At 39.2% G+C, this 16,684-nt stretch overlaps 1 protein-coding gene across 4 annotated transcripts in view; it reads right to left on the bottom strand.

The window, feature by feature from the left end:
• Window positions 1-16,684, bottom strand: part of LOC116813300 (suppression of tumorigenicity 18 protein) — a 110,877-nt gene that overhangs the window by 68,555 nt on the left and 25,638 nt on the right. For all 4 annotated transcript variants that reach the window (XM_032759797.2, XM_032759795.2, XM_032759798.2 and 1 more), the window contains one exon: window positions 1,346-1,536. In XM_032759797.2, coding sequence (XP_032615688.1) covers window positions 1,346-1,536 — 191 coding nt within the window. The remainder of the gene's footprint in view (window positions 1-1,345; window positions 1,537-16,684) is intronic.

Below are 16,684 nucleotides of genomic sequence, written 5' to 3'. Positions count from 1 at the left end.
AAATCACATGCTAAATACAGAAAAGCCAAAGAATTTACTTAAATACCTTCAAATCAGAATACAACTTTGTTTTAACCACAGAACTGCAAACTCTACTTTCAAGCCAATATTCCTGGATCTAGGATGATTCTCAACTGAGATTTGTGCTCACTCTTAAGTATGCCCTTAAATCTTTTCTATTAATTCTTATTGCTAACTGTAATTCTACATGCCATTAAAATTTATTACATAAGAATCTCATTGCCTTTTGTTTGCATAATTGGTACTTATTTTTAAGTAACAAATTATTTAGTATATTTTGATTCCTTTAAAATTCATATTCAGAAAAAAAATTATGTTTAGTAGAATATACACCTAGTTTCATTTTCTACTAAGTCAAGTTTTAGATCTTAATTGTTTTCCATAATTTTTGAGAGTTTTTGCATGTCCCTCAGCTTTGCCTCATGCACAAAGTGAGAAGTGATATTCCAACTCCGAGAGGCATGTGACTACCAGGAACTAATGTGAATAACATTCAACGGCAAAAAAAGAAATCCTAAAGTTTTGAAATAGTAACTACATTTCACTTAGCACACAAAAGGTGTTTGATGAGTAAGTGAAGAAGCGAATCAATTAACTAAAATGTGCACCTAAAGGGAAACTTAAATAACTTATTTTTGAAATAATGGGCACAGTGATATCTTTTCTACAATACATCATTTTCCTTCAGTCCCCTTCTGAAGAAGACTCTAGTCTGCCAACTTGAGGTTGCTTCTATACTTGATTGCTATAAGCATTTATTCAAAAATATTAAAATTATTAAGGCCACAGACCACTTGCATTGGTTCATGTTGTTATTACCAATTATATTTTGGAGTAAAAACCATACATGTTGACAAAAAAAATTAAAAAAATTTTTTAACTGTAATATATACATATATATCATAATCACTAATGAACATTATGCATGACTTGATCATTGCAAAGGTGTCTTAAAGTTTAAATACGCCCTTGAATTTAAAGGATTCTTTCAGGAATCCTTCCTATTAGGAAGAAAAAGTACTCTTCAACTCTAAGACTTAGTATCTCGTATTTTCTTCAAAAACAGGCATAGTTCAATCATCTGCTTTTGAAAACGGATAGGGCAAGACTCTCCGTTGCTTATTTATGGACCCTCTACAGTTACTGATTAAAAACTGGGTCCTCAATAAATGAATGTCAAGTAAAATAAATGTTTGATTTTGCTTCCAAATCTGAATACACTTTTACAACCATACAAACCATACAAACCACACACTCTACATGAATTAGCACAGAGTCCTTGGAGCCAGGGAGCAGGTAAAATTTGGGCTCTCCTCCTTGCTACCTGCGGTAGAGTGATCATGTGTTTCCAAGGGGCCATCGTCCTCTGTCCTGTCACTGCGGTCTTCTTGGCAGTCTGTGTTTGGGCTGTAGTGTCGGGGCTTCATTAGCAGGGATTTCCTTTTGTTGACTGGAACCCCCAAAGCCTGATCTTCAGCTCTTCTCTTCTTTGCCATGGAGCAATCATAGGCAACACTGTAGTGATTGAGGAAAATTAAGAATATGGTAAACTAGCATTTACTGCTGTTTGGCATTTAACTTTCATGAAGTCTAACCTAAAGCCTTTGGAAACTTGGGACTAGAGGTTTAGGGTTGGTTATTGGCACCAACAAAAACATCCCATCTGTGGACTCCACTGAACTGTGTGGATTCTATTTTACTGCCTATCAGAAGAGTTTTTTTTTTTTTTTTAAATCATCCTTAATCCTGAGTAAGCATATGTTAATCTGTGCTTTGCTTGGCACTACACTAAATACCCAGGGAGGGATGAAACAAGATTTGCACTGGTTTGCTAATCCTAAGAAACAGCTAATGTGAAAAATATACCAACAGATACAAAAAAAAAATGTGTCCAGTATGGATAAATCACAAGGTTTTTCAAATAGTTGTTTGCTACTGAGACTGCTTATCTCTGCCACAGTTGCGGCTCAAACTTGAAATGTCATGTATCTTGGACTTTCACTTAAAAGAAAGGAGCACAGAGCAAGGGGGCTAGCTATGAACATCCTGTCTCCCATCTCCAGTCATCAAACACAAAAAAAGTAGAAAGATGCTACATGGCATTCTGCCTTCTGATTCTCACTCACTTGGCACACAGAACAAATAAAAGGAGTAGAAATAAGATTGGATTTCACAAAAATGGACAACAGTTTATCCTCACTCCTGTTCTCATATGGTTTTATTTGGAAATGCTCTTGAGGGTGGCCCTTTCAAAATAGATTTCCTACATATAGCTCACTCAGAATTAATGCAGCTCACTCTACGTGTGAAGTTAAGACAAACATTCTCTTGGCAAGATCCATGAAAATCAGAGGATTTAGCCAACTGCAAGTCTAGAAGAGATATTTATTAAATGTACTTTGAAGAAAAATGTGGAGCTTTAGATGAAAAGATCCAGAGAAGAGAATCCTAGACTCAGAGTAAAAAGATATGACTTACTCCATCTCTAAAAGATGACTAAATCCTCAGGAATATTACTAAATAAAGAAAGGCCTTAAACCATTATTTTACAAACATCAACGCAAAAGATGGTGGCCTATTCATGAAAATGACTCAGTTATAGTCACACAAGAACTCTTGGCTTTGGAAGAGTAGATTCAAAAACTTCCAACGGGGGAAAAAGTGTCATTTCTTCTAAGAAAGAAGAGAAAAGATCCTGGAAGAAGAGATGATTAGAGAGCTGGGAACGTTTTAAGAAGATTAAAAAGTATAGAATTAAAAATCACCCTGAAAGGTAAAAGAAGAGTGTAGTTTCTAAATCAAGCAATGTGCTTTCACAAAACTTCTCTGATGAACCTAAATGTAAAGTGACCATGTACAGAATATGGAGCAAAATAGAATATAACCAGATCACCGTGGGAGCAAACACCGCCGTGATAAGAAGGTGGGTCATGAAGTGAGGACCAATGGACTGCCTCTGCTCATTTGTCAAGGAAAATACAAGTCTACACCGTAGATTATGATGTAATGACAGCCAGCACAAAGAAGCGGAAACAACCTTATGCTTGCCTTCTTTGTCAAAGGAGACTGGCTTTGAGGGGCTGAACAGGGAGGCAGAAGAAACAGATCAAAGGGGCATAGAGTTCCTAGAGAAACTCTAGGAAGCTCTTGAACCTCCTGAAGAGAGTATAATAACTGTGTGAGTGTAGGATGAAGAGGATAGTTAAAGTATCCTGAGTCAAATGAATTTCCACCAAAAAAATCCTTGCAAAATATAAAACTAAGATCATTAAGCCATTATCATGAGCCAAGATTTGTAGCAAATGGGAGAGGCTCCTATGTCATTCAGATATTACAGCAGGGAAAGGAAGTGGATTCTAAAAATCATAGTAATTTAAGCATAACATCAGTATTGGGAAAACAGCTAACAAAGGGTATTAAAGTGAAGATGTTTCAGGATCCTGATTTCAATTCTTTTACATAAATACCCAGAAGTGGGGCTGCTGGATCATATGGTAGTTGTATTTTTGAGGAACATTCACCCAGTTTTCTATGTTCATTGCATTTCTATGTTCATTGCAACTATCCCCAATAGCCAAGATGTGGAAATGTCCACGAATAATTGACAAATTGATATGTGGTGCATACATACAATGAAATACTCTTCATTCTTTAAAGAGAAGGACATATTGTAATATGCAACAACATAGATGCAGCTTGAGGACGTTATTCTCAGTGAAATAAGCCAGACAAATGAAAGACAAATGTTGTGTGACTACATTATAAGTATCTACAATAGTCAAAATTATAAAATCAGAGTGGGATTGTGGTTGCCAGGGGATGGGGGAGGGGGAAATGAGAGTTACTAATCAAACAGGCGTAAAGTTTCAGTCAAGCAAGATGAATTAGCTCTAGAGATCTGCTGTTCAACACTGTACCTAGAGTCAACAATACTGTACTGCACACTTGAAAATGAGATCTCATGCTGCATGTTCCATAATAGAACTGAGGAAGGAGGAGAAGGAGAAAGAGGAGATTATTTGTTGGCATCAGGAAGCATTGATCAATGAGACCTTGGGTGGCAGGGATGGTTAATAAAAAATTGGTCATTAAAAAAAGTCATTTCTGACTTTGACGACTGGGGTGATGAATGGGCCTGAACTCATATTACCTTTAAGATCCTTACAAACTGTATCTTGTTAATATCATCATCCAAATTTACTTATAAAAACAAGTAACATTCCCAGAATCACATTCACTGCTAATAGTGGGGCCAATATTTGAATCCAAGTCTGTAGGGCCCCAAAGCTCACGCCCTCTCCTCCATTTTACTACATCAGGACATAAATGTGGGTAGTTTCTGTATGCATTTGACAATTGGTTAGAGTAGAACCTGGATGAAACAGCAACCTCTCTAACTAGAAAAAAGGTGCCTGCCACAGGACCTTTCCCACTGATTTGAACGAGGATATACATAACAGTCATTCAGCCTGAAGAAGTTGCTGAGTTGCAGCAATGAGAAACACCTTGCAAAATAATAAACTAAGACACTCCCAAAATGTCCATAGCCTGGGGCAGGAGAATGAACCTAATGAGATGGCAGTTGATGACTATAAAAATCAACTTCAACATTTGGGTCCAAATAATAACTGTGTGAGTGTAGGATGCAGAGGATATGTAAGGTTTTTATCAGAACTAAAAGTTTAGCTTATAACAAACTATTGTATTTGATAATAAGAGTATGTGAAATCACTTAAGTAATACTAGCTGTGTAATCTGCAACAGATAGTTAAATTTTTGGAATATCAAATTCTTCATCTACCAAATGGAAATAATAACTTCTACATCACAGGTTTTGTGGATAAAAGAGATAACATCTGTGCTAGTAGTAATAAAAATAGGTAAAGATGGAACTGTCTTGGCTCCCAGCTCAGGGCTCTCTGGACTCCATCAACACTGGCTAATGCAGCATCACAAGCTTTCTCCCTGGCACGCTACAGAGATTTATGCATGCATGTATGTCCATAAATGCATTCTACTTTTTAACATATTATTTATATTTACATAAATTGCATTAGATTTACACATAACATTTGCTTTAAATCTCACATTCTGTGCATTTCTCCACTGGAAAATACCCACGGCCCAGGCAGCATTTGGAGCTGAAATGAAAGGCTTTATAATAAATATTACTCTTTGTGTGTACATGGAAAATGGTCCCTTTTGCTAGTTTTCCCTGAGGGCACACTATTTTGGCTTTATTGTGACACTTCACTGTGACACTGCAATGAGGGAAAGCCATGCTTTACATGTCACTGAGAGAAATGCCACAAAATGCTAACATATCTTCTCAAGGTTGCCAGAAATCATTTCCACTGGGTTGTGTTTTCCCATCTGCGGAGCTCTGAAATGTTAAGGAAATAAATGAGCTCTATTATCTATATTTTTCTAGTAGATGAGAAAGAAAGAGAAAAAATACACTCAGCCCTGCATTTATTGTTCTATTCAATCAAACTGTTGCTTTAAACATCCAGCGTCCCCCAGGAAACTTTATCAATGCACCAAATATCTTTCAACTCTATACTTTTCAGGTTTTGACTGTATTAAAATATTTTTAAAAGATCAGTATTTTTTACCTGAAACTTTTTGATTATATATTTGAGAAATATACCTTTTACTTAGAAATTTGAATTCTCATTTGAAATGATATTCCCTTTGATACAACAGTTGAATGAAAATTTTTTTGAAAAATCATTGAAGCAAACCATAATTAGATAACACTAGTGATCAATTCTGCACTGGAAGTATGTTTAGAAGTCAAATGTGTTGACCTTTCAGGTTTCAGAAAAGATACATTAGGAAACTGTGAATCCTCCACATCTAGAGTTTTCAACTTATCTACTATAGTAATAAATTCTCAATGAAGTTTTCAGAAGGTATGTAACATATTTTTAAAATGTAGGTTCAGCAATAGATACATTCTGTGCACACATCTCCAAAAGAATAAAATACAAAAATAAACGAGATTGTGAACCTCTGAGTCCAAGGAAAACACTTAACATGCTTCAACATTTTCATGGAAAATTCGTAACAGGCATTCCTACTAATTTCTTCTAATTAGACAGAACACCACAGATTCATTGAAAGGGGCCAAGAAGTATGAATCTGAATTAAGACTAAGAAGATTGACAGAAAAGAAACAAAAGTAACAAAGGTATGATGATTGAAAAAGAAAAAAATTAAACTATTATTATTTGCAGAGGCATGATTGTGTTTCAGGAAAATCCAAAGGAATCTACAGATACAATTTAAAAATAAGTAAATTTAGTGAGTTCACCATTCAAAAATTCATTGTACTTCTATAAACCAGCCACAAACAATTAGAAAACAGAAATTAAAAAACATTACAATAGCATAGAAATATGAAATACCTAGGAATAAATCTAACAGATGTACAAACCTATACACAATAAAGAACATAGTGAGAAAACTAGTGAAGGCCTAAATAAATAGAGAGATGCAAAGTGTTCATGGATGAAAAGACTCAGTATAGCAATTTCAACTCTCCCTTTCTTTATCTATTAGATTCAGTGCAATTCCTACCAATATCTCCAGAGGATATTTCTTAGAAGTTTACAAGTTAATTCTACAATTTCTGTGGAAATGAAAAGAAGCAAGAAGAGCAAAGACAATGTTGGAAAAGAACAACAAAGTTGGAAGCCTTACAATGTTGGATGTCAAAATTTATCATAAAACTGTGGTAGCTGAGATGAGATATTATTGGTGCAAACATAAAAAAAAACAGACCAATGGAACAGCATAGATGTTCCATTTATTGGGTCCAGAAATAGACCCACACATATACGGTCAATTGATGACAAAGGCGTCACTGGGGAAAGGGTTGTTTCTTCAGTGAACAGTGCTCGATTAATTGGATATCTATCTGAAAAAGAGATCCCTCTACTTGTACCTCACAGTGTATACAATAAACTCCAGAAGGATTGTGAATTCGCACTGTAAAATAATAAAACTTCTAGAAGAAAATGTAAGATATTATCTTCAAAATGTGAGATAATATCTTCACAACCTTGGGGTAGGCAAAATTTTCTCAAGCAGTTTACAAACAACATTAATTTAAAGGAAAACGCTGACAAATCAGAACACATTAAAATGAAAAACTTTTATTTAGCAGAAGTTGCCAACCAGTAAGGGGAGCCTCCTATTAACATTCCATTTCTCCATCCATTTACACAAGCACTGTCAGGTTGTGAAGAGCCATGAGCCCCACTTCCTGATATGCACACTCTTCTATATGTATGTCATGCTATATGGTTTTCCAAAGACCATTATGAAAGAAGCCAGCCAAAGAGTGGGAGAAGGTATTTGCAGTACCTACATCAAAAAATAACTTCTGTACAGAATATATAAAGAATTCTTCCAAATAAATAAGAAAAGACAGACTGCCAATTTTAAACCTAGGCAAAGTACACGGGCAGTCACTTCACAAAAGAACTTTTGGCTGATACACAAATGCAAATGTGCTCAGATTCTTTCTTCTCCAGGGAAATGCAAACACCTACACTTAGGTACTGCTCATGCCAACTGGGATGGCTAAAATGAAAAGACCGACAAACCCCAAATGTCGGTGAGGATCTCAGGCAACTGGAACACTCATACACTGCTGGCGTAGGTGAATCAGTATGGCTGCTTTGGAAATTGCTCGGCAGTATCTACTAAAGGTGAACAGATGTCTACCCATGGCCCAGAAATTCCATTCCTAAGTGCACATCTGAAAGAGCCATGTCCAAATATGCACAAAAAGGCATGTTCAATAATATTCACAGCAGTAGTCTCTCCCAAACTCGAAACATCGCATAGTCCTTTGACTGCAGAATGAGTAAAAGATGGTAGAATATTCATGCCCCTGAATATGCTACCCACGAGGAAAAGGCAACTGTTGCTACAAATTACACTGATGAATCCCATACACATATGGCTGAGTCAAAGAATCTAGGCAATGAAAGTGCATACATAATGTCCAAAACTAGCACAATTAATCGATGGAGGCAGAGTCAGGGGCGATGACTTTTGTGAGGGTCACGGCTGTGGGAGGTATGAAGGAAATGGTCGGGATGCTGATAAAGTCCTGTTTCTTGTTCTGGTGGTGATTTCATGGGTATGTTCATCTAGTGAAAACTCATAAGGCTATACATACATAAGTTGTGAATTTTTTGGATATGTGTTATACTTCAATAGTGTTACTTAAAAAAAAAAAAGAGTCTTAGCAGGTCCATTTGCAGCCTGGTATAATGTTCAGCCAATGTGAGCTGCAAATTTCTTTGATTACCAAAAGTATTTATAGACTAAAGTCAAAGGTCCTGACCTTAATTGTAGGTTCTAAACCCAGTGGAGCCAGTGATAATAGGTAAGATTTAGTGAGTACTTGCAACGTGCCAGGGAGTGCTCTAAATTATTTACATGTATCAGCCCACTGGATTCTTGCAATAATATCCTGAGGTTGGTGCTATTATATCTCTAAAGCTCAGAGAGGTTGATTTGTCAAATATAAAACAGCCATTAATGAAAGAGCCCAGATTTGAACTCAGGCAGTCTGGACCTAAATCATACCTATAATTATTTAATACTGTCCTTAAAACTATCCACATCATACTGTTCGATGATTTAATGAGCAGACTTGCTCCAGTGAGTGAACACAGCCAATGATGGAAGAATATAGAAAGCTTTCCAAATTAAGAGTCTTACTGTGTAGAGGCCAATTGTTGAACTTTATTTGGTTTAGAATTACAGTCCTCAACTTTTTCTTAAAGGATAATAGATCACTTTTTTGAGATACTGATGGGGAAAATTTTCCTTGACCTAGGAAAGGACAGGCATTTTTCATTTACTAAGTCTAAGATGAGCTGTGATTAAAGAGAGGTGATCCTTTTTGCTTTTTGGTTGAGAGTTTGTCTTGCAGATGTTCTCAATGGTATCCGTTTGTACATTTGGCCTAATTACCCAATACATAAATTACTTAAAGAACCATGTCTGAGTTGATTTGCATTTCTATACCACATTTCTAAAACAAATGCAATCTATACTTAAAATAATGATTATTAATTAATGCAATTGATTTTTAATTCCTTTTGCATACTTCTAGTTAAAACAAAACTGAACAATTATTCAGAAAATCAATGTATATGGACAGTACTATATTTCCAGCTTATATTACTTTGGAAATATTCACTTATTCAATAAATATGTAATAAGTGCTGAATAAACATTTATTTATCAATGTCCTAAGTTTTAAGGATATAGCATTGAATAAAATTGAAAAAGTGTCTCTCTTCCCAGAGTTTTATTATGGAGAAAGGAGATAGAAAATCGTTAAATTGAGTAAAATACATAATATGTTTGAAGATGTTTGCTTTGGAAAAAATACAGCAGAGAAGGGAAATAGGAAATATATGCTAGCAAAGGATCAGAGTTTGAGATCATGTGGTCAGGAAAAGCCCCATTAAGAAGACTGAATTTTAGCAAACATCTGAAGGAGGTTAGATAAGGGAGAAAATGCAGAAACAGTGGGGCACAGGATTGCAGGCAGCAGAAACAGCAGGTGCAAAGGCCCTGAGACAGCACTGTGCAAGGCACATTTGAAGGCGAACACGAAGGCTCAGGCACAGTGAAGGAGGAGGAATAATAGGAGATGAGGTCAGAGAAATAATGGATTCAGATTATGCTGAGAACTACAGACCATTTTAGGAACTTTGACTCTTAGTGAGATTTGAATATGCTGTAGTGTTTTGACAGAGTGACAGGGGCTGATTTGTATTTCAGGAGGACTATTCTGGCTTCCATGTTAAGAACAGGTTGTAGATAGAAGGTTAGAAACAAGGAGCATGGTCAGGGGTTATGGCAATAAACCAGATGAGAGATGTGAGTGATTTGGATTGTGGCTGTACTAGCAGTGGTGGTGAGAACTGGTGAGATTCTGAATACATTTGCAAGAGAAAGCAAATGGAATTATGAGAGATTAGATGATGGATGTAAAAGAGAGTAAAGGGTCAAGAACGCCTACAAGGTTTTTCTCTTAAGAATTGAACAATGAGAACTCATGGACACAGGAAGGGGAACATCACATTCCGGGGACTGTTGTGGGGTGGGGGGTGGGGGGGGCGGGGACAGCATTAGGAGATATACCTAATGCTAAATGACGAGCTAATGGGTGCAGGAAATCAACATGGCACATGGATACATATGTAACAAACCTGCACATTGTGCACATGTACCCTAAAACCTAAAGTATAATAATAAAAAAAAAAAAAAAAAAAGAACTGGAATCATGTAGTTACCATTTCTGAGATGGGTAGGACTTGCAGAAGCAGGGTTCGCAAGGGTTGGAGATTGGGAGTTCAAACTGGAGCACGTTAAACTTGCAATGCCTACTGCATATGGTGACAGAATCTGGACCTTTTGGTTGACACACTAAAAAATATAAAATCCTAAGAGTGCCCTGCGTCCTCTGAGACATACAATTAGTCCCCTTCTCCCTGCATCACCCTGGAGATGATGAATACATACTTCCATCTCCCCTCCTTGCCCCCGAACAATAACCAACATCAACACACCACAGCATCTGGCTTTCTAAGAGTAGAAAGGGTGCACGGGCCAAAAGGAGCTGCAGGATCTAGCTCATATGCATGGCAGGAGCTAGAGGTGTACAGACAGGCTGGATCCTGAAGGTGCTGGATCAAAGGCATGGAATATCAACTTGGATAAGGGAAAGTTGATGGCAAGCCAACTCCTATGCTGGATTGGTATTTGAAAGCCTAGAAAAACAATGGCCCGCACTAATCAGCGATTCCAGAACTGCCATTGCAAAGGATAAAGAAGGGATCAAAAGATTCAGAGAAGTGTACATTCTAGGATAGATACCTTCCATAGGCCAGGAAACCCATCCCAGTGGAAATCAATGATCCTTGGCTTTTTGTCTCTGGGCCTGAAGCAGTTCTCAAACTCAGAACCCAATGATTGAAAGAGAAGAGCCACGTCCTTTCAAGGAAGTTCCCAATGGTGAAGGTCTCCCTAGTCTCTTTTCTTAAGGACCTATGGTCATTTACTTGGAGAACAATTACCCTGGGGAAAAAAGACTGCACAAGCATTCAAGGACTATTGCACTTATTGTCCGAGTTGACACCTAGGGACTGAAGCTTCATCATGGCCCTTTGATAGAGTGGGAGAATATGGGGGCAGTTCACAAATGAAAACCTGTCCCGGGGGTGTCCTGGCTTCACAGATCTTTCTCATGGGTGTACTACTGGTCTCTGCATGTATAATTGGTGCAGATACATATTGGCTTCTTGGCTAGTGTGGTAGGAGCTAATAAAGTGAGACCCACAAATGAAATCCTCTAAAACTTCTCCCATTCTGTTACCAGATAGTAGATTTAAACATTATATTCTAGATGGAATGGCAAACATTAGTACAGGTTGGGTATCTCAAATCCAAAGATCCGCAATGCTCCAAAATTTGAATTTTGGGGGCACTGACATGATGTCACACGTGGAAAATTCCACACCTCACCTCATGTGACAGGTGCAGTCAAAACTTTGTTTCATGCACAAAATTTTAAAAAATATTGTATGGAATTAACTTCAGCCCATGTGTAAAACATGTATATAAAGCAGAAATGAATTTCTTGTGTAGACTTGGGTCCTATTCCCAAGATATCTCATTATGTATATGCAAATATTCCAAATTCTGAAAAATCCAAAATTCAATACACTTCTATGTCCCAAGCATTTCGGATAAGGGAGATTCAAGCTGCACCACCCTTAAAACTTATAGGATGCATGGCTGATGGTCCCTATCATTTTTTTTTCCATTTAATTAACCAGTGTGGACCCTACAAGACTGATCCTGGGGGCCGACGGTGGACTGCCATCAAGTCAAACAAGTACTAATTCCAACTGCAGCTGCTATGCCAAAATATGAGATCTTTGCTTTTGTGGATTAACATAGACTCAAATGCATGTTTTGCAGTCCCTGACATGGTAAATGTGTTCTTTTCCATCTCTATCAGGAAGCAGAACCAAGAGAAGTTAGCATTCTAATGATGAGATCATGCAGAGCTGTGATCTTGCTGAAGGCCGTGCTAACTGCTATCCTTTGTCAGGATATAGTTGGAAGGGACCCGGAGAATCTGGATAACCCACAGACCAGCCAATTAGTAAATTTTGTTGATGATACCATGCTAAGGAGAACAGAGAAGCAAGAGGTGGCAAGTATTTTGGAGGCTTTGACAAGACATCTGTGTTTGAGAGATGGAAGATAAGTCGAACGAAGATTTGGGGCACACCGTATCAGTGAAGTGCTTAGGGGCTCAGTGGTCTGGGGCATTCTGGCATATGCCCACTTGTAACAAAGGACAAATTATTGCATCTCACACTTCCCACCACTGGGAAGGAAGCATAATATCATATTGGCTGTTTTAGGTTCTGGGGATAGCATATTCCACGCTTGGGACTGCTGCTCTGAATCACACATTGAGAGACAAGGCCAGTTTTGGCTGCATAGCAAGTCCAGGCTACAGTGTGAGACCATACAACCTGGTAAAGCCGATGGTTTGTTGCTTGGACCATACAACCTGGTAAAGCCAATGCTTTGTTTAGAGGTATCTGTGGTCAGAAAAGAGGCCGATGGAATTCATGGCAAGGTCTAATAGACAAATCAAAATGCAGACCCACAGGGGACCAGAGCAAGGCCATGTCATGTGCAGCAGAGAATTATGCACTGCTAGAAAAACAGCCCTAGTAGAGACAAAATCTCTGACCATGATGTCAGAGCCAACCATCATGAACTGGATTCCGTCAGACTCACAAGTCATAATGTCAAGCAGGCCCAGAAACAAGCCATCATGAGATGGAAGGTCCAAGATTTGGCTGAAACAAGTCTAGTGGGAACAAGCAAGCCACATGAGCAGGCAGCCCACACCTGTGACATCCACCACAGTGGCGGGAGTACCTCACCCTCAACTACCACATTCAGGGCATGTACAGGCTTCTGAATAACAGCTATGAAGAAAAGAAAAGGAAGAGTTAGTTTGTACATGGGTCGCCTCAGCATCTGAGTGCAGTGTGAAGACGGTCAGCAGGTCACAACTTAAGGGTGAGTCTGAGAGGAGCAGAGAGAAGAAATCTTCCCAATGGGCAGAGTTTTGGGGCAGGGCTCAGGTGCAGATGGTTCTCCACTTTGTGTGGAGAGAAAAGTGGCTGAGGTAAGAAAATATGTGGACCCATGGGCAAAGCGAAGAGCTTAGCTAGTCAGGCAGGGACAAGGAGATGAATGGTTTAACTGGAATATCCAGGGAAAAGGAGGTCTGAGGAAGTGGCATGTGGGTGAACTTAGGAGACTAGGGGTGAAATGGGAAGGTCTTAATTTTGCATGACAACAGCCACTGAAGGGCATTTACCAGAGGAGGCATTAATCCACCCAGACAGAACAACCTGGCCAGGTGGAGTTGCCTAGTCTGTTTTCAAGCTTCCCAGGGCTGGCACAGTGGGGTCATTGATGGAGTAGCATTAGTGGCAGGGATTGGGGCATTGAACAGGCCCAACAGCATAGGCTGTCACTAAGACCGATGTAGCTATGCCAAAGCCCAATGTACAATCGGCCTCAAAAAGAAATCAATGCTGACAATGAATCCTCCCAACGTGGCACCATTCCTGGAAGAAACCAACCAACCACTGGACCTTTCCACCTAGAAGGGGCAGTAACTGAACTTTATTGGAACTGACACAAATTCTGGGCATGGATTTGCCTTCTCTGCCTTCAGAGCCTCAGCCAGGACCATATCTACCTGAGGTCATGCAGAGTGTCTGCTCTATCAACAGGAAATCCTCATGCATCTCCCTGGACCAAGGAACCCACTTAGGAAAATAACCGTGGAAATACAATCATAAGGCTCACTGATACTATCACACACCACACAGCCCAGAAATTGCTAGCCTGATGGAGCAGGAAAATGGCCTCGTGGAGGCATAGCCGAGAGGCTAGCTTGGAGGCGACACCTACCAGGTTGAGTGTCTTCCTGAGAGGCATCATGCCGAATAAAAAATCATTAGAGAATGTGATGTCTTCAACAGTTTAGATACAAGGATCCAAGAACAAAAAAGGTACAGTTAGGAGGAGCTTGGCTTACCAAAATTCCCAGTGACTACTTAAAGGATTTGTACATTTATTACGCCAAATCTAGGTCCTGTGGGTCTGAGGATCTTGGTTTCCAAGGGGAGAATGCTTTCACTAGGGTACACAGCAAGAGTCCTATTCAACTTTGAGCTCAGATTCCTTCTCTGTCACCTGGGTTCTTGTGCTGAGAGATAACAGGCAAGGAAAATAGATACCGTCCTGGCAGGAGTCACTGACCCTGGTCACTGGAAGTTGTAGGGCTGGGGGCTTATTACATATTGGGACAGGATATATATAGCACCCAAGTGATCCACTTGGGTATCTCTTCACTGTTTCTGGCCGAAACTTGTCAGCAAATCAACAGGTTAGCAGGCAGAGAATCTGAAGGTCATGGGGACCAAGGGCTCAAAGGATCTGAGTCGTGCAACCAAGTAAACTGTCTAGATCAGCAGAGGAACTTGGCAAGGATGAAGGGAATGGGTAGAAGTATAGGTAGATAATGAAGTTAATATACAAAGCAAGTATAAAAGGATTCAAGCTGGAAAGGTGTAGATGTTCGTGGATACCATGGTATGCACCTCCTCCTCCCTGCAGGACTAAGGTACCCATCTTCCCCACCGGCTGAAAATGTGCAGAGCTGATGGACCTTAGCTGAATTCACTTCTGAAAATTGCCCTCAACCAGAGAGCCATTTAAACCCAAAGTCATATCTCCCTGGGACAGCACATATTCACACTTGCCTCAAGGCAGGACCAACTCTGAAGAAGAACAACCTATCACCAAAGCTCTTGGCAGAGTTGGCTAAGCCTTCCGTAGAACCTGCACTGCAATTCAACTTCTTTCTGCCCAGTCCCGCTTCCCTCACATCTGACAGTTACTGCTCCCTGGTAGGCTGTGCTGCAAGATACACAAACAATCTGTACATGGCTAACTGGACTGCATTTTTAGGAAATCAGGAGACAGGACCCTGGGGAAAAGTTACAGTCTTGTGCATTCATCTGAAATAGGCCTTGTGATTCCTAAGAGAGTTAACGGGCCACTGTAAATGACAAATTCACTTTTACCCAGTGAGGACTGTGAAGCTATTCCTCATTCTGTAAGGATAATCCCTGAACTTCATGAGCCAACTCTCTCACCTGTGTCTTAGAAACCCTGTGACCATACTCATGTTTACAGAGCTACAGTGTGTCCAATAGTAAACCTATAATTGAAGCCTTCTCCTATTACTCATGCCATGAATTCAGCTACTAATAAGTTGTTGCTATTTAATGATGGTTGGTTTGCTGTCATGGAACACTGATTCCATTGACAAGGTTATCTGATAATATCAGGTTTATAAAAGGGGAGAATTTTTTTTCCATAAGGCCAAAGCTAATACATGCTTTTTTTCTCATTTAGTTGGGACGACGTTTTATAAATGACAAATTAATTGCGTGTCGTCTATCACAGAATTTTTTTCATAAAATAACCAAGCAATTAAAAGATACAATTTAATAACAATAAGAGGAGTAACAGGAAATTTCCTCTGAATCGTGAGGTAATAGTAGGTAAGTGGGGTTCCCCAGCTGCCACTTCACACTGGGTGAATAGACCTTCCTTTGTGATGTAATTCCAGTGACAGCATCACCATACATTGCTTCTATGCCAGCAAGGCATTTGGCATTCACCCTGATTATAAACCTTATCTCTCTACACTATAATCATCTTCCCCAGTTACCTGGAAACATCTGCAAGAGAACAGAAACTGTTTCTTGCTCGTTTTTATATCTCTTGTGCATAGTATACGGTCTCTGTGTTAGGAGCATGCTCAGTGAATGACCACTGAAGTTGAGCCCCACCCAGATGTGAGCATATGAAGATGAATGTTGGTGAAAGCATGCGTCTTGCATCTGGAGAACTGCCTTCTTCCGGGAGAGCCATCAACAGCCACCCATTACTGTGCGGATGATGGGACTGACTTCCCTTATCCATGTGAGCTTCTCTGCCCAGCTCCCCGCCACTGAGGATATGTTTTGGCAAGACAGGTAAAGAAGAGACAGGAAGTAAGTCAGCAGCAGCCAGTGAGCCAAGTAACCCTAACTGGTCCACACAAAGACTGACTGAATGACCCCGACATCATGAACTGATCAGTTCCAAAGTCTACTCTTGAAGAACATGAAAAATCGTACAGTTTTAAAGATAATTTAATCCTCACATGGACCAAAGTTTTTAAAGAAACAACTATTCAATCATTGGCTAAAACACAAAATTATACACCAACATTTGAAATACCATTCAATATAAATAAATGTCTTTCAATTTATACCCAAAGACAATATGTCTTAGTTAAATGATTTGGGCACTCCCAAACTCCTTTTAAGTGCCCAGAGATTGACTGAGCAGTTCAGCTACTGCATAGCCATGGTTTAACTATACAATATAGAAACAGGATCTGGCTCCTTCAAAAATGTAATATGATGGATCACAGGGATGTACCCGAAAGAGTAGAAGTTGAATA

Source organism: Hylobates moloch, unplaced genomic scaffold (assembly GCF_009828535.3).
Source record: "Hylobates moloch isolate HMO894 unplaced genomic scaffold, HMol_V3 SCAFFOLD_9, whole genome shotgun sequence".
Classification (NCBI taxonomy): Eukaryota; Metazoa; Chordata; class Mammalia; order Primates; family Hylobatidae; genus Hylobates; species Hylobates moloch.
Note: the sequence above shows the minus strand (reverse complement) of the source record. Positions and strands in the feature narration are given on the sequence as shown.